At 40.6% G+C, this 19,388-nt stretch overlaps 1 protein-coding gene across 1 annotated transcript; it reads right to left on the bottom strand.

Annotated features, from left to right (window-relative positions):
* Window positions 1-12,476: 12,476 nt before the first annotated feature.
* LOC101345235 (olfactory receptor 2V2-like) lies at window positions 12,477-13,424 on the bottom strand. Its single transcript, XM_004387193.1, has one exon. It carries the CDS (start codon window positions 13,422-13,424, stop codon window positions 12,477-12,479), a length of 948 nt encoding a protein of 315 aa, XP_004387250.1.
* Between the last annotated feature and the right edge of the window lie 5,964 nt (window positions 13,425-19,388).

Genomic DNA, 19,388 nt, shown 5'->3' with positions numbered 1-19,388 from the left:
AGGGGAGGAGATTGGGACTAAGATAATCTAGTGGGTGGGGAGGTTCCTCATCTAAGGTTTTATCTAAGGCTTCTTTCCCTCCTGATCCCTCTGCCTCCAGGCCCTGATTAAAAAGCACTGGTTTTAGGCTTTAGGCATGGAGTTAATTCAACTCCTCCATTCAGTTCTGTTCAGGTTGGTCTGTGCAAGCCCCTTCTCTAGTTTTTAAGTTTATTCATTTTGTTTAATTCATTTATTTATTCCCTGTTGTGCCCATGACCGGCTCATTTCCCTCCCACGGATATTTCTGACAGATTCACAGGCTTCTTTGTCTATGTGCTTGCCAAGGGTGCCAGCATGTGTAATGTCCATGCATGGTATTGTGCTCTCATTCCCATCCCATTTCTTCCTTTTCCCTTGCCTGTGTCTTTCAGCTCATCCACGTGGCTGTCCACCCTCTAATGACGCCGAGCATCCTGGTCCTCACCCCGCTCCTGGGAGGATTTCTTGGAACATGTTCCCAGGGAAGAGACTGCTGGGTCTTGGCTGACCCCTCCTCACTGCCAACTGAGAAGCCCCAACGCACACTCATCTTTCCAGAACTGACTTCGCATTGTTTGGTTCCAGCCCATCTTTCTAGTGTCTCCAACACATCCAGAACCTCAGCTGACTGGACACTCATGTCTTATCTCATAATTCCCCAATTTCCCCTCCTTCTGCAATGGCTTTCCCACCTCCTGCACCTAATGTGGGTTTAGCCAAACCCTCTACACCTTTCTGAGCTCAAGGGCTCTCCAGGTCAAAGTCTTCACCCATACCCTCCACACCATCTCCTCCTCTCTGTAATTGTCTGTCTTAGGAGGGTTGCCAGTCTGCTGCGGGCAAAGCTGTTATTCATTTTATTTTATTTTATAATGTGTGACAGTTTGTGTGTAACCCTTAGGTCCTAGCTGAGGATCACACACAGAAAGAGCCAAATAAATGGGACTTTCCTCAATGACCCTGGAGGCAGGGGCTGCTGGGAGCAAACTTTCCTGCTCCACAGAGCGGCTCAGAATTGTCTTGCCTGGATGACCCTTAATATAGGTTCCCAGCCCTGTGGATATTTGACAGCTACCACAGTGGGTCTTCAGGAAATATGTGGACATAGCACCATCCCAGGCAACTAAGGAATGGTGGTGGCTGTGAGTAGAGAGGGGAGAACCTCAGCCCATTACAGCATCCTCAGGTAGGCCTTTGGCAGCTTCCCCATTCCAGCCCTTTCCTCTTCAACTTACTCTGGCCAGGCTCCTTGATCTGGTTTTCCAGGTCTCCACAATCATGACCTTGTTATATGTGTTTCCCACTATGCTTCAAAGTCCCCATTTCCCAGAAGTCCCACCACACGCATCTTTACCATTATGCTTTTACTAATATTAATATGTAAGAACTAACACATTGTCTTGCTATGGTGCTCGGCCCTGTGCTTACTTTTATAGACTTTATCCATTTTACTGTCACGGCAACCTTCTGAAGTAGGTACTACTATACTCTTTATTGTACAGATGAGGAAACTGAGTACTGTTAAGGGTAACACATAGCAAGAGTGGAATAGTCTGGGCTCCCCTCTCCTCCCCTGTCTTCCCTTCCCTTCTCCTATTCACTTATTCTTCAAGGCCTAGTTCAAATCTCCGTGAAAACTTCCCTAGCTATTTCTGACCAGTGAGATGGCATAATGTTGTATTTTAATAATAACAGCTAAAGAGTTGTCAAGGATTTAATTTTACTTGGATTCACAATCAATGCCCATGGAAGCAGCAGTGAAGAACTCAAATGATGTATTGTATTATGCAAATGTGCTGCAAAAGACCTTCTTAGAGTGTTAAAAAGCAAAGATGTCGTCTTGAGGACAAAGATATGCCTGACCCATGCCATGTTATTTTCAGTGGCCTCATATGCATATGAAAGCTGGAGAATGAATAGGTCCCCAGCCCTGTTGGTATCTGACAGCTACCACAGTGAGTCTTCAGGAAATATGTGGACATAGTGCCACCCCAGGCAACTAGTGGCAGTGGCTGTTTTAAGCAGAGAGAGGAAGAATTGATGCCTTTGAATTATGATGTTGGCAAAGAATATTGAATATACCAAGGACTTCCAGAAGAACGAACAAATCTATCTCAGAAGAAGTACAGCCAGAATGCTCCTCAGAAGCAAGGATGGCGAGACTTTGTCTCACGTACTTCGGACATGCTATCAGGAGGGACCAGTCCCTGGAGAAGCACATCATGCTTGGTAAAGCAGAGGGTCAGCAAAAAAGAGGAAGACCCTAAACAAGATGGAATGACACAGTGGCTGCAACAATGGGCTCAGACGCAGCAAGGATTGTGAGGATGGCGCAGTACCACGCAGTGTTTGGTTCTGTAGTACATACGGTCGCTATCAGTTGGAACCAACAGTTTCTTGTGTTTAATACTACCTCCCCTTCTTGAGGAAGGGCTCATGCCTTTTTTTTTTTTTTTTTAAACTGCACCACATCCCTTATTATCTGGCATATTCTGTTCTTCAGTAAATACTTGTTGATCCGTTGGTAATGACTGGTCTCCTAGCTCTCTGCTGCCCTCCCGTGGCTGTTTATTTTCTTGGCGGGGAAGGGTTGTGTCTGATCCCCTCAACTCGCAAAAGCAGAGTCATGTGACTACAACCACTAAGATCCCTGCTTTTATGGGACTTTCAGCCTAGCTTTAATAAATTACACACACACACACACACATGAAATACACATATATTTAATAAATTACACACACACACGAAAGACACATATATTTAATAAATTACAAACACGAACACACTAACATCTGGCAGCAACTACAGGCTTCAAGCAATTTTCTATACTCGTATTTTGGATTTATTATCTTTCAAATATTCATAAAATAAATTTAATCAATTTGGAGATATGTGGGCAACAAATGGAGGGTTTCATAGAGAAAGCCAAGACTCTTCTTTCTCTGCAGTTATTCCGTAGGTGATGAAGACAAAATGCATTGGACAATTAAAGAGATGATTTTATTCAGGCTATTGCAATAGGGAGAACATTCACTAATGAGGACTGTCTCAAAGAAAAGGAGAAACATAGGGTCTTAAAGAAAAGGGAGTTATTGAGGAAGGATAGAGGTGGGTCGTATCTTGAAATATGTAAGAGCAGGTAGTGTTTTGTAGTCACCCATTTCTGGGAACACAAAAAAGTCAGATATTTCTTAACCATTCCTGTTTTCAGGCAACTCAGCACTCAGGTAAAGTTCAATACTATCATGATCTAGTCTCATGCCGTTAAATATCATTTGTACCCTCTGTTAAGAAAAATTACCCAAAATTTGCAAGTACTGGAGGAATGCCACATCCTTTCAACATAATTGTTTCTTTCACAGGCTCACCAAGGATTATTTAATACTCTAAGAGAATGTATCTGTGTTTGATGTTGCTACTTACTATTTGATTAGAGCTCAGACACTTGAAGTTACACCATAAACTTGTAAAATGCTCTCTGTTGGAAAAAATATAATCCCAAAGATTACAATTTATTAACCCACAGGGCATTGACCAGTTTTATACCTACCTGTGATGGATGTGGTTGTGTGTCAGCCTGGCTGGGCCACGATTCTCAGTGTTTTGGCAATTGTAAAATGTGATCACTTCCCTACTGAAATTTGATACGTGATCACCCCCATGGTGGGGTGTGCTGAGTGGTACCTGAAGGTGCCGGGCCTGTGGTGGCTCATCTCCCCCTCAGCCTTCATCTCTCCACCTTCCACTGCCTGAATCTTCCCACTCACCTTACCGGGACTTTTGCTTGTTCTAGATCCTGCAGCTGGCTCCGGTTCTTGGGACTTGAGCTAGCAGTTTACCTGCCGATCTTGAGATTCGTAGATCTTCACAGCCCTGCTCTCTGGCCTGCCGATCTTGAGTTTGCCAGCCCCTGCAGCTACGTGAATCAGGAGAATCCTCTTTCCTGCCCCACAGACTTGGGATGTTACAGCCACTAAAAAGCACGTGAGCCGCTTCCTTGATATAAGTCTCTCTCTCTCTCTGTATATATATGCTTTACTGGTTTTGCTTCTGTAGAGAACACAGCCTAAGACACTAGCCTAGCAATTTTATTCTATCATTCCTCTACCAAATTGCCTATAAATCTCCAGCTCCTCAAGTGTTCTTTGAACTAGCCTTACTACCTTACTGGTTTCTTCATTAATTAATAAGTTGAATACAATCTTTGATGCACATTTATTTCATATTTGTGTGAGGGTCTTGTTTTCACCTTTTAAAAATTACACTTTGACAGCTTTGGAGGTCCCACCCAGATGCCTGGGTGGACTGACCTGATGGAGCCAAGTACAGTTCTTTGCTGAAGGAATGTTCCTCATGGGCTGTTTAAACCTAAGCATGTATTATTCTAGAGCCCTGGTGGTAAAGTGGTTAAGAGCTCAGGCTACTAACCAAAAGACTGGCAGTTTGAATCCACCAGCTGTTCCTTGGAAACTTTATGGGGTATTTCTACTTGGTCCTACAGGGTCACCATGAGTTGGAATCGACCCGACAGCAAACAACAACAACATGTATTATCCTGGCTCCCAGAATGATTCCCATGTGGCGAAAGAACTTTATCTTTGCTGAGTTTCTGTTTTTCTTTTTTTTTGGTATTCTGACTCTGTGTCTTTGTTTTTGTTTCTGGTTCTCGGCCAAGTTTGCTTCTGGTTCTGCACTGCACGTGACTGACGTGCATTAGTGGCAGCAATAATTTGGAATCTGGTTTCATGGTCTGAATGTTTGATGATGTCTGTTGGTTGGATGATGGGGGTAAAATAGAAAATGTGTGTTAGTCCTTTTTTGTTTGTTTGCTTTCTTGTTTGTCTGTCTGTATAGTCTCAGATCAGTTAAGGAATTATCTTGGCCCACTGGAAAAGAGAACAATTTTTTAAGGTCTAGACCAGTGCAATTTTGCGCTTCTGTGTTTACTTTGGCCCACGACTGGGGGCCACGAAAGCTGCAGGATCTTAGAGTCTCTGTATGAGTGTGTCTCAGTTTCCTAGTGCTGCTGTAAGAGAAATACCACAAGGGGGTGACAGCAATTTATTTTCTCACAGTTTAGGAGGTCTAGAAGTCCAAATTCAGGGCAGCCACTCTGGGGGATTTTTCTCTCTGTCCCCTCTGGGGGAAAATTTGTGTCTCAGCTTCTCTAGTGTTCTTCTGGTCATTTCTTGGAGATCTCTGCATGACATCTATCTTTCCCCCATTACTGCTTTCTTGCTTCTCCATCTCTGCTGCTCTTTTTATCACTCAGAAGTGATTGCATTCAGGACACACATTATGGCCTCATTACTATAACAAAGAAAACCTTATTCCCAAAAGGGATTATATCCATAGGTTTGGGGGTCAGAACACCAACTCATATTTTTTGGGGATATAATTCAGTCCATAACAGAGTGTGAAATATTTCCCTCCCTCTTGAGGGTATTAACAAATGAGACTATAAAACCCCTGAAATTAAAGGAGCTCAGTTCTCATTGGTTTATAAAGGTCAAAAGTGCTTACATAAATCAAATATTTCCAAATTCATATAAAATAATTTTAATGTAGTTGTTGGGTGCCGTAAAGTTGATTTTGACTCATAGAAACCCCACGTGACAGAGTAGAACTGCCCCATAGGGTTTTCTTTGCTGTAATCTTTACTGAAGGAGATCACCAGTCTTCCTCCCACGGAGCCACTAAGTGAGTCGGAACCACCAACCTTTCAGTTAGCAGCTGAATGCTTACCCATTTGTTACCAGGGCTCCTTATAGTTTACATGCAATAGACTTTAAGGGAAAAAATGATCCTTACAGGAATCACTAACCCAAACATTGCAGTATAAAAATCCAGTTTTATGTAGTGAAAGTGAATCCCTGAACAAATTGCACTGGTTTAATACTTTTGACTAAAAGAAAACATAGTTTTTACCTTTTTTTTTTCTTCTGGTTTTGTCAGTTCGGAGTATAATACAAGCGTCCATTTTATTTTTACAAGACTTGGTTTTATTTTCTCATGAAAGGACTAGTTAGTAAGAGCTCTGTAAACTTTGTATGCTAGTTTACTGCTCAAATGAATTAAAATTTATCCTCTTCCATGTTTAAATTATGAACAATACAAGATTATGTTCACCTAAATTGAGTCATAATTTTGACAAAAGTTGTATATCAAGAGTAGTTATTTTTACCTCCATGAACAACTGCTCCTTTGTCATGAGACCAGAAGAAATGGATGGTACCATTTCTGAACGTTTTGATCAAAGATTCTATAGAATTATGATCAAAATGGAGAAAAGGCAGAATATAATTTCAAATTTTCATGGACTCCAGACTTTCTGGAGCCATGGAGGCTAGCTGAATCCCTGAAACTATTGCTCTGAGATAATCTGTAAACCTTAAACCAAAAATATTCCTTGAAGTCTTGCTAAAACCAAACAATAGCTTAACTAGTAAAGAACGTCTGCCTTTCGCATTGTGCTTTTTTAAGAACTTTCTATATGGGATCATACTGACAACAGCAACTCCAAAGATTAGATAGGAAACTTACGGGGCAGTGAGTTTATGTTAATGGTGCAGCAACAACTTGGAAAATGAAGATGAGAATTGTTGCACAACTTGAATGTAATCAATGTCATTGAATTGTACATGTAGAAATTGTTGAACTGGTGTATGTTCTCCTGTGTATATTCTTAACAACTACAAAAATAAAATAAATTATTAAAAAAATAAATACACTTAAAAAAAGAAAAGAGTAATTATGTTCACTCTTTTCTTTTTATGTTTAAGAAGCAGTTCAGAAAGGATCAGGACTAGAAATCTGAGGATGGCAGAGAGGGACAGTGGGCTACTGGATGTGCCGTGATACCCGAGAGGGCCATCTGTCCTGAGAGATGGGAGACAGAGACAAGATGGAACTTGAGATGGTTTCAAGAAGAAAAGGCCGAGTCTGAAAAAAACTACATACTGTCTGATATCAACTATATTACATTCTGGAAAAGGCACAACTATAAAGAGAGTAAAAAGATCAATGGTTGCCAGAGGCTCAGGGGGAGGGGACAGGGATGAATAGATGAAGCACAAAGCATTTTTAGGGCAGTGAAACTATTCTGCATGATACTATAATGATGGACACATGACACTATTCATTTTTCAAAACCCTTACAAAACTGTACAACACAGAGTGAACCCTAATGTAAAGTATGAACTTTAGTTAATAACAATGTATCAATATTGGTTCATCAATTGTAACAAATGTACCACAAGAGTGCAAGATGTTAATAATAGGCAGAACTGTGCAGGGGGGAGAGGGACCAAGAGGGAACTCTCTGTACTTTCTGCACAATTTTTTTGTAAACTTAAAACTGCAAGGTTTGAGTCTACCCAGAGAAATCTTGAAAAAAGTCTGGGTATCTACTTCCAAAAAATCAGCCATTGAAAACCCTACAGAGCACAGTTCTATTCTGACACACATGGGGTTACCATGAGTCAGAGTCAGCTCAATGGCTATTAATTTTTTTAAAATAAAAAAATGAGTAATTATTTTTTTATAATGTATCAGCTTAAAATATGATTTCCAAGATCCTTGTTGTATTATCTATATTTTTACAACAATAAACAAATAAGCAAAAAAAAAAAAAAAAAAAAAAAAAAAAAAAAAAAAAAAAAAGAACAACAGGCCATCAAAATTTATTTTTTTAAAAAAGAATGTTAGAATAAGATTTCTAGATTAGATACAAAACTGGTTAAAGTCATACAAGGCAGTAAAACCATCTGGAGTCATATTTTCTAGTGGAAATGAGTACAACTTAACACAGAACTGTACAGTGTCTAGACTCACATCAAATAATAAATAGCAAAGTCAAGAACAGATACATTCTCCAAAGTTAAATAATTATTGATTGAGCCTGTGAAACTGACATTGACAGGACATGAGTCATCCAATTTCTCTACTTCTAAATTTTGAATAAGTTTTAACAGTGTGCTTCTTCTGATCATAAGTGATCTCTAATGATTATTTTTAGTCACAAAAATAAAGCTTGCCTCATTGTGTTTTGGCCGGATTATTTACACAGGTGCAGCTAGAGGTGTTAATTAACACATATAAGCTTCAATTAAACGTAAAGAATTGAGCAAACTACGGGCTGAGAATTAATTTCTATCAAGAATTTTTTATAAAGAATCTCAAGTTGAACTTTTAAAAGTTTCTGTTATTTGCTCTTGTCTCTCAAAGCTAGGAAACCAAACCCAAGACACTTTCTCCAACAGATTTCATCCGCAGTAACCATAAATTTGGGTAAATTTCCTCTCTTCTTGAGGTCCCCAAAATTTGCAACAATTCCTAGCCTGCCAAGAAGTGATCTTCCTCATCACCTGTAAGAGGTACCCAGCGAGTTTTTCTGGGAAGGCTTTACAGGTATTGGTGCCACATATAAAGTAAAATCTTTATTTGTTCATGCTGAGCTTGTCATACCTGATTCAATGAAAATTATTCTCAAGTGTCAGTCTCCAGGTATGACCAATCCAATTGTAAAATGGTAAAAAGAAGGGCAGATTCTTTTTTAAAATTGTTAATGTTGTAAAAATATGGATAACATGACATTTGCCAATTCAACATTTTTTATGTGTACAATTCAATAAAACTAATTACACCAATCATGTTGTGCAACACTCACCAGTATTCATTGTCAAATTTTCCATCCACATAAACAAAAACTCGATGCTACCTAAACAATGATTTCCCCCTTTCCCCTCCCTCCCTCCCACCCCTAGTAACCACTATTAGACTCTGATCTCTATACATTTGAAGAAAGGCAGATTCTTATTGAACTCCTGCAAATAACTATACTGCCATGAAAAGCAAGGAGACTCAGTAAAAGTATTTCTTGAATTTTGAGGGGTCCATAAGAATCGGATACCAATAGAAATATTTCATTTCAATTTTCTTTTGTAAGGATGTTAAGATAATTAAGAACTATGGAGTATACCAAACAAACCTAATTAATTCTAGCATCTCTGTTTTCATAAGATGAAGAAAAACATCTTTGTGTTGTTCAGGGGCTGAGAAGTTCAAAAGAAGTTTTAGGTGTAAAAGATATCTTGAAAATTTTATTTTATTTTTTCTAAATCTAGGTTCTGATCTTAGGAAGGGTAAAAATCAAAAGCATCGTCAGAAGAAATTTGGTACTTGATTAAGATCATCCCAGCCTGATAACTAATACTTGGCTGTTTAATCAAAATATCAATTCAGTATTACAATAGACCTAGAAGAAGACAACACTATTGAAAGGCATCTTGGCTCTTTAGATGTAAGGAACTTATTTTGTTTGCTTGCCTTTTGTTTTATTACTTTATCTCTGTTGTTTCAGTAATCAAAGATATGTTTATCCATTTATCTGTTGATGGGTATTTGGGTTTCTACCTTTTTGGCCTGTTGTTCTTACAACTAGCTTTACTGTCTGACTTCCTTATTAATTAATGAGTTGAATAAAATCTCTGACATGTTTACTCTATATTTGAATGAGAGGCATATTTTTAACTTAAAAAATTATACTTTGACAAATTCATATGGAAAAGGGATGTTTCGTTTCTTTTTAACAGTTTTTAAGATAATGAATTAAGGACAAACAGATATAAAAATATCTGATGACAGAAACGGTAAATGAACATATTCAGAAAGGAAGAGAGACCCTTAACAGAAACACTCTAATCAATGACAGTAGGAAGGGCTGGGGAATCAGGCAGGCATTGTTTCAATCAGGAACTGTGTGTCCTTGTGACCAAACATCACCACTACTGTGGAAGGGGTGCAGTTTTAGCTATAAGTGTCCTCCCCTAACTGGGAAGGAAAGCTGATGTACCTCCATCTCCTTGAAGGAAATGGGCCTGAAATGGAAGCAGGAGGGACCTAGGAGAGGCAGAGAAGAGAAAATTCTAGGAGAAAGAAAGGCTTATGTAAGCCTTTCAAGAAAGACCATAGAACTATTCTGGAGTCGTCTCTCATCATATGAAAATAAGTGTTGACTAGGGTGCTTGGGACACACCCATAGGCAGGGAATAATCAGTGCCTTCCACTAGGGCTGTGAAAATATTTTGAAGAAATCCATCAAGGTTGTTTAAAATAATAAGAATATTGAATATGTTGCCAAATGGATAGCCAAAAAAATGAACAAGTCTGAGAAGAAATATAATCAGAATGCTCCTTAGAAGCGAGGATGGTGAGACTTCGTCAGGAAAGACCAATCACTAGAAAAAGACATCATATTTGGTAAAGTACAGGGTCAGCAAAAACAAGGGAAATCATCAACAAGATGGATTATCCCAGCAGCCACAACAATGAACTCAGACATACCAATGATCATGAAGATGGCACAGGACTGGGCAACATTTTATTCTTTGTACATAAGATTGCCACGAGTCGGAGCAGATTCCACAGTAACTAACTAACAACAATAATAACAACAACAAAAATGAGAAGAAAATGGGTTCTGCGTGAATAAGGAAAGTTGCTTCTGTTTTTACAAATACCCCGAAACTCCTCTTCTACCACACTTATGTTCCCATTGTCTAGTAATTAAACCTCCAAGGGATGGGAGCCTCCTACAGAGTGCTCTGATCATCTCAGCTGCTCCAACAAACAATCTCTCTCCCAGGGAAAGGTGGAATGGAAAACTGGGGAGTGAGGGGAAGGGACTTAACCAATCTGAGCCCCAGTTTCCTCATCTGTAAAATGGAAATAATGATGTGCACCATGAAATACTTGTTGTGAGAATTAAACTGATACACAATCCAACGTCATTTCCCCATAGTAAGTCTTAAGAATTGTAGTTACTGTTGGTGCCACTGCCCTCTGTTCTCTTCAAAGCCTGAAAGTTGAGCAAACACCTCCCTATAGTTTAGCCTAACTCTCAGAACTTCATTCTGCTTCACTTTTCCTCTGCCTTCAGCAAAGATCATTTTTTTTTACTCAGAAAAAGATAGTTTTGTTGAAAATATGACCAAACACTGGTAAAGAGCTTAGATGGGTGGATACAAACAAGTTTTCAAGTAGCAGTTGAAATTCTGTCATTTATTGTTCCATTCTTGATTCCCCAAAGGGGAAGCCATTTAGCCAATTTTCCTGTTATAGAAACTAAAGTGTTAAAAAGAGGAACTTTTTATACAAGGTTTGTATGTATCCAGCATTTTCATGTGAGTTCACTATGTGTCAGACACTGAATACGCAATAATCAAGTCTTTACCCCTTTCCTCATGAATCTCAAAGACTTCACCTTTTTATTCCTTTAAAAAATCTTTATAAAGTTTTCAATTACACAGGTGAAAGGTGAGAACTCTCCAAAGAGAATTATACAGGCTGTCATGGATTGAATTGTGTCCCCCAAAAATATGTGTATCAATTTGGCTGGGCCATGATTCCCAGTATTGTGTAGTTGTCCTCCATTTTGTGATTAATATAATTTTCCTATGTGTTGTAAATCTTCACCTCTGCCTGTGGTTAATGAGGCAAGATTAGACTATGTTAAGGAGGATTAGGATGGGATGTAACACCCTTGCTCAGGTTGCATCCCTGATCCAATGTAAGGGTAGTTTCCCTGGGGTGTGGCCTGCACTCCTTTTTGTCTTACAAGAGATAAAAAGAGAGGGAAGTGAGCAGAGAGAGGAGGGACCTCATACCACCAAGAAAGCAGGGCCGGGAACAGAGCACAGCCTTTGGACCTGGGGTTCCTGTGTGGAGAAGCTCCTAGTCCAAGGGAAGATTGATAACAAGGACCTTCCTCCAGAGCTGACACAGAAAGCCTTCCCCTGGAGTTGACACCCTGAATTTGGACTTCTAGCCTGCTAGACAGTGAGAGAATAAACTTCTGTTTGTTAAAACCATCCACTTGTGGTATTTCTATAGCAGCACTAGATGACCAAGACACAGGCTAATTTTCTGCCATAAGTAAAGTTTTCATCTAAGACACTAGTGTGAGGCTACACTAGTGTGAGACATTAAATAAATTGGAGACAGATAGTGTCTATATATACACATAAAGAACATAGCAGGGTGCCTGGCACATAGTAAACTTTGAATAAATGGTAGATTAGCAAGAAGAGCTAAGGGCACTCTCTTCCAGTACAAGTAACTTCAGTTTTAAATAATAAGTGATAACAATTCCAATGCCTTACTTTTATATAGTACTTCAATTTACAAAGTACTACATTCTCTTTGATCATATTTTACAAAAGAACCAATGTGTAAAAGATTTTGGAGTGGGAAGCTTGTTTTTCATTGGAGCTAGAGAGCACTGCTTTAGGGTTTAAAAAGACATTTCTAAGTTTGTGGTGACTCTCCCAGTATCCCTGTGAGGTAGGGCAGGTGTCATGATCCTCATTACTAATGAGTAAACTGAGACTCATTGTTATTTATCCAGTGTCACAGAGCCAGGAGGTGGCAGAGCCAGGTGTAGGATGCCCTAACTTTCAGTGCTGGATGCTGATCCGACAACTACTCAGCACCTTCCTCAGTGCCCCCATCACCTCCTGGTTCCTCAAGCTGTAAATGAGGGGGTTGAGCATAGGAGTAAGTACCGTGTAGAAGACAGAGACTACCTTGTCATGGCTAGGGGCCCGGTAGCGCTTAGGCCTCAGGTAAATGAACATGGCCGCCCCATAGAAGAGGGAGACAGCTGTCAAGTGGGAAAAACAAATGGTCAGAGCCTTTTTACGAGCCTGAGTAGAGCACATACAGAGTACAGCCCCCAGGATACGAGCATAGGAGGCCACGATGATGGAGAAGGGAAGGAAGAGCATGAAGACACAGCAAGCAAATAGTAGGTTCTCAAAAAGGGATGTGTCTACACAGGCAAGCTTCAATACGGATAGCATCTCACAGAAGAAGTGGTTCACCTCCCTCAAGCCACAGTAGGGGAAGGTCATTACTATCACCATCTGAATCAAACCATCTACTGTCCCAAAGACCCATGATCCTCCAACAATCTGGAGACAAATCCTCTGACTCATGAGGATGGGATAGTGGAGTGGGTGGCAAATGGCCACATAGCGGTCGTAAGCCATGAGTCCTAACAAGAGCCCCTCAGAACCCACAAGTGCAACAAAGAGGCCAATTTGTATACCACAACCCAGAAAGGAGATGGACTTCCTGCCAGACAGGAAGTTGACTGCCATCTTGGGCACATTAGTACAGACCAGCATGAGGTCCATGATGGAAAGCTGACTGAGGAAGAAGTACATGGGTGTGTGAAGTCGAGGATCTACATAGATGAGGAGGATGAGGAGGATATTCCCACAGAGGGCCACTGTGAAGACCACCATGACGGCAGAGAAAAGAACAAGATCAGATGGACTGTGGGAAAAGATGCCCAAGAGGACAAAGTCATCTGTGGATGATCGGTTCAAACAGGTCTCCATGGCTCAGTAGTTCCCGGCCACCTGAGAACATGGACAAAATAAAAGTTTGGGCTTACTGGCATTTCTTTATTCATTTCTTCATTATGCTTCTTCAGTCAGTGGTTTTTATTGTAACTCATCAGACTTTGACAACATAAGTTATGGGACACAGAAGGGAGCACTCCTTCATATCTCCATATAATAGCAATAGGAGCTCTTGTAGCTCATAGATTGGGACTACATATTCATATTCATATTCTTCCAGGAACGGTCGAAACTGAGGTATTTTATGTGTCAGAGGACCATTAGAAAACCCTTCAGCAGGCAGTCTTGGCTTTGTTAGGTGACAATGACTTTTTTTTTTTTTAAATCAGGAATCACATGGGGTTGGAAAACTATTTCTAATAGGACTTGGACCATTTCTTTCCAAAGAGATAATTTATACGTGTAACGGCAAGGGAAGGGACTGGAGCACCGATTTCTCTTTAGCCTGTATATCTATCTGTATGTTCTGAGAGTTTTATCATGCTAGTCATCCTTTTATATTTATAATGTAGATGAAGAAAGTCCTCCTCTAGTGCCCAACATGAGAAAGGAAGAGTTGTAATTGAATGCCATCATTGTCAATCATATTGTGGGTTACAGGAAAGTCACAGGTGAGCTGTGTCTCCACAGACCAGAGCACCACCTGTTTCCTGCCCAAAAAGATGAGCCCAAATGTCCTTGCTACCAGCAGCACCCAAGTGTGAGGTTGAAGGCTTTTTCTACCTGAGCAAATTGCTGTTCCCACAGCCTTCAAACACCATCTTGCATCATGGCAATAAGGGTCCCATGTTCACCCAACCAGCACAACAAGTGAGCCCTCCACACCCTTGCCTCATAGCAGAAGTTCCTCCTTCTGTGCTCAAGATGCCCAGTGCTGCTCACCATGTGCTGAGGCCCTCCATCCCAGGTACCTTCAAGGAGATATGCATGTTCTCTTTCTTTGTCTCTCTGTCTCACTTTCTCCTCACTTCTCACAATTTTCACACTTCTGTTTTGCCACCACACACATACATAACAAGTGCCTCACCCAAGAAAAGTATTTCTTTTTCTTTTTTTGAAGAAACAGCAAATATAACAGACAGAAAGCCAGAAAGGATATCTGAGCCCTGAGTCCAAGAACCATCTCAGTCATCACTAACTGTGGATCTTTTCCAGTGCTTGGAGCCTTTGCTAGATGTAGCTGCATCCCTGTGAAATGAGGATAATTATGCCGGTTCTCTATCCCTGCACTTTCGTTAGCCTCTGATGAGAAAGTTTAAGTAGAATTTTCCAGGAAAGAGCTCTAAAATCTCGGTTTACTACAATCAATACTATGCGGTTGACTAATAATGTTTATCTCTCTATATTGGATGGCTCCCTTGGGCTCCTGATTCTTACATTCGCTATGTTCTCACCATTTCCCCTCACATGTCAAAGAGGCTTGTCCTACCTAATGTGGCCAAATAGGGTTCTTGGTCCTCCCCTGAAGAATTGCCTATCCTCCCACCTTCTTCTCCATCTCAGTTAAACGCAGTTCTATCCAGTTGCTCAGGTACAACACTGGATGTCTCTTTGACTCTTCTCTTTCTCTTATACATTCAATCCATCAGAAAACACTGTAGGTTCTTCTTTCAGAATATAACCACTCCATGACTACTTCTCTCTTCTCCCCACTACCTCCTTCCCATACTATTGTCCTGTTCCCTGGGTGAATAAAATGGTCCCTAACTATACTAGTCTCTCAATTCCACTCATACCCCCCAGTCTATTTACAATACATCAGTGAAGTGTTGCACACAAAAGAAGCTTTGTTGTCCCCCCAATATTCTTTCAGGGACAAGATGACTCTACGTCCTGTATCTGCCCCCTCCTCCTGCCCCTTCACTTTCATTTCTCCCCACTCTTCCTTAGTCTTCCTGTTTTAGATCACACTTCATTTCAGGAATCCATAGCTGATCACCCTCACCCCCAATCCAGACAGAAGATACAGGTTAGTATGACATTAGAAAAAGAAAAAGAAAGAAGTAGATGAAAGGAAGACGACTAGAAGAGAGACCAAACAGAGAAACAGTAGAAAACTTACCCTGTGCCTCCACTGCCCCCCAAAAACTTGATAGAGACAGACAATACAAGGAAGGGGAAATGCAGATAGAACATTTGAAATAAATAGTAATTGAAATTAACCAGCAAAACCAATAACAGAAACTGCAAGAAAGAGAGAATGGAGATAGGGCAAAAAGACAGAGACCCTCACTCACCTTTGGGTGGGTCCCCAGGAATAAAACAATTCAGCAGAGAAACCGTGTAGAGAGGTCTCTAGCATCAAAATCGTTTCATCTTCTTTCTGTGTTTGCACAAACTGGGACAGAGTAGACAGAGAGGAGCCCCCCACCACCCCGCCCCAGTTCTGACCTTTTCTTCAACCCTCCACTACCAGGCAGCCTGGCTGTGGATGCCCGTGTCACCCTCAGCCTGACTGTGGACTCTCTAGGTCAAACAAAGTGTCTCAGACAGACAACAGCCTCCTCTCAGCAAAAGGGGAAGAGAGGAAGGTGACTTGGTCAAGAACGTGGCACAGAGCAGGTAGGGTCAGAGAGAGGACCTGTGCATCATAACCACAGACAGCTGCCCGCCCATTTTCCCCCAGAGCCCTGTCTCTCAGCAGGTGGCAGAGCAGTCTCCCACTCCCACCCAGCTACTTAACACAGAAACAGAGTGAGGAGGGTGAAGCTGATGACTCCCAGGGGAGCCAACCAAACTCTAATCCTGGAATAAGAGCTTCCAAGTTTACAATTAAAGAAAGCCAAAGAAGGAGTTTGGGGACAGGATGACAGCAAGGCCAGTGGGGACAGTGTGGGGAAATCCAGTCAGGGGAAGACCAGGGCCAGTCAGGAACAAGAATGGGGGCAAGTTGTCCTTGTGATCCATGCTCCTTCCACATTTCAGCACTTCCCAGTGACACCCAGACCCTCCTGGGGTCCCGACCCATTGCTGCCTCAGCCTTCCCTTTCCTGCACCACATCATCCACACCCGTCCTTTTTTTATCTTCATGAAGTCAGCCAACCTCTACTGAGCACCGATATTATGCAGAGCACTGGATTTGATGTGCTTGAATTCAAGATGGGAACTGAACACAGTTGCTGGCCTGAGGAGTTTATATACCTATGTTCATGGGACTCTGTTGGTGACATAAGAGCATGGTTTCATCACAAACACTGTAAAAGTTTTCTATAAGATCACCACATTTCCCAGTTTGCTGTAGACAGTCCTGTTGTCTACAGTTATTTTGCCTGTTGTTCCAGTTTAATTATGTATAGCACTCCATTACACTTACATGAGTGTCTCATGTGGGACAATAAATTGTATGGTCACCCTATTTTTGGCTTTATCTCCCATAGAAGCAAGTCATTTTTTTTCTCAATGACAAATATGCTGATAATTCACTTGGCAAAAGGCTGTCGTAAAAAAAGTTTTTTATTGTTGCTGTTTCTTTGAAGTTTTTAGTTCCTTAGGTATCTTTCCAACAACAGTTTAAAATATTACAAAAAAATTATTACATTTTAGGTGAAATTTTACAAATTAGTTTCTCATTCAAAAATTTATACAGAAATTGTTTTGTGACATTGATTGCAATCAGCACTCTTCTTCTTTCTTTTACACCCTGGGTTCCCCATGTCCATTTGTCCAGGTTTCCTGCCACCGTCTGCCTTCTCATCTTTTCTTTTGGGTGGGTGTTGTCCATTTGGTCTCTTATACTTGATTGAACTAAGGACCATGTTCCTCAAGTGTGTTATTGTTTGTTTTAGAGGCCTGTTTAATCTTTGACTGAAAGGTGGATTTCAGGAGTGGGATAGGTTCTGAGTTAGCGGGGTGTCCAGGACCCATAGTCTCAGAGTTCCTCCAGTCTCTTTCAGACCAGTAAGTCTGTTTTTTTTGTGTGTGTGAATTTGAATTTTTGCTACATTTTTCTCCAGCTCTGTCCAGAACCCCCTACTGTGATATCTGTCAGAGCGATCAGTAATGGTAACCAAGCACCATCTAGTTTTTCTGGGCTCAGGCTAGTGGAGAATGTGGTTCATGTGGTCTATTATTCCTTTGGACTGATTATTTTCCTTGTGTCTTTGGTTTTCTTCATTCTCCTTTGCTCCAGACGTGATGGGACCAATAGATGTATTTTAGATGGCTGCTGGGAAGCTTTTAAGACCCCAGATGTTACTCACCAAAGTAGGATGTAGAACATTTTCTTTAGGAACTATGTTATTCTAGGTGAACTACAAGTCCCCCAAGACCATTGTCGCCAGCCCTCAAGTACCTCAAGTACCAGTACCTTGGTCCCTCAAGGTGTTTGGATGTGTCCAGGAAGTTTCTATGGCTTTGCCTTAATCAAGTTGTGCTGACTTCCCCTATATTGTTTGTTGTCTTTCCTTTCACCAAAGTTAACACTTGTGTATTATCTAGTTAGTGATTTACCCTTCCCATCCCTCCCCTCCCTCGTAACCATCAAAGTTTGTTTTTTTTTTTTTCTATGTGTGAACCTTTTCTTGGGTTTTTATAAGAGTGGTATCATACAGTATTTGCCCTTTTGTGATTGGCTTATTTCACTCACATAATGTCCTCCAATTCATTCATGTTGTGAGATGTTTCACAGATTAATCATTGTTCTCTGTTGTTGCATAGTATTCCATTGTGTGTATATACTACAATTTGTTTATCCATTCATCTGTTGATGGACACTGATGTTGTGTCCATCTTTTCGCTATTGTGTGAGTAATGCTGAAATGAACATGGGTGTACCTATGTCTATTTGTGTCATGACTTTTATTTCTCTCGGATATATTCCTAGGAGTGGAATTGCTGGATCGTATGGTATTTCTATTTCTAGCCCTTAAGAAGGCGCCATATCATTTTCCATATGGTTGTAATATTTTGCATTCCCATGAGCAGTGCATAAAAGTTCCAATCTCCCTGTAACCTCTCTCCATCACATGTCTGTCAGTTTGTTGTACTGTGGTGGCTTGCATGTTGCTGTGATACTGGAAGCTTTGCCACTGGTATTTCAAATACTAGCAGGGTCATCCTTGGTGGATAAGTTTCAGTGCAGCTTCCAGACTAAGACGGACGAGGAAGAAGGACCTGGAAGTTACTTTTTAAAAAATTGGTCAGTGAAAACCTTATGAATAGCAGCAGAACATTGTCTGATATAGCGCCAGAAGATGAGCCCCTCAGGTCGGAAGACACTCAAAATACAACTGGCAAATATCTACCTCCTTAAAGTAGAGTTGACCTGAATGGCATCAAGCTTTTGGGACCTTTATTTGCTGATGTGTCATGACTCAAAGTGAGAAGAAACAGCTGCAAATATCCATTAATAATCAGAACGTGGAATGTACGAAGTATGAATCTCGGAAAATTAGAAATCGTCAGAAATGGAATGGAATGCATAAAGACTGATATCCTAGGCATTAGTGAGCTGAAATGGACTGGTATTGGCCATTTTGAATCAGACAATCATATGGTCTACTATACCTAGAATGACAAATTTAAGAGGAATGATGTCACATTCATTACAAAGAAGAACATTTCGGGATATATTCTGAAACAGAATTGAGAACACAGATGTAAATCCGTCCACCTATGGTCACCTGAACTTTGACAAGGGCCCAAAGTCCATCAAATGGGGAAAAACAGTTTTTTTAATAAATGGTGCTGGCAAAACTGGATGTCAATCTGCAAAAAAATGAAACAGAACCCATACCTCACACCATATACAAAAACTAATTCAAAATGGATCAAAGACCTAAATATAAAGCCAAAAACTATAAAGTTCATAGAAGAATAAATAGGATCAATGCTAGAGGTCCTAATACACAGCATTAGCAGGATACAAACCATAACCAACAACACACAAACTACAGAAGATAAGCTAGATAACTGGGATCTTCTAAAAATTAAACACTTAC

This window comes from Trichechus manatus, unplaced genomic scaffold (genome assembly GCF_000243295.1).
Source record: "Trichechus manatus latirostris isolate Lorelei unplaced genomic scaffold, TriManLat1.0 scaffold00181, whole genome shotgun sequence".
Lineage (NCBI taxonomy): Eukaryota > Metazoa > Chordata > Mammalia > Sirenia > Trichechidae > Trichechus > Trichechus manatus.
Note: the sequence above shows the minus strand (reverse complement) of the source record. Positions and strands in the feature narration are given on the sequence as shown.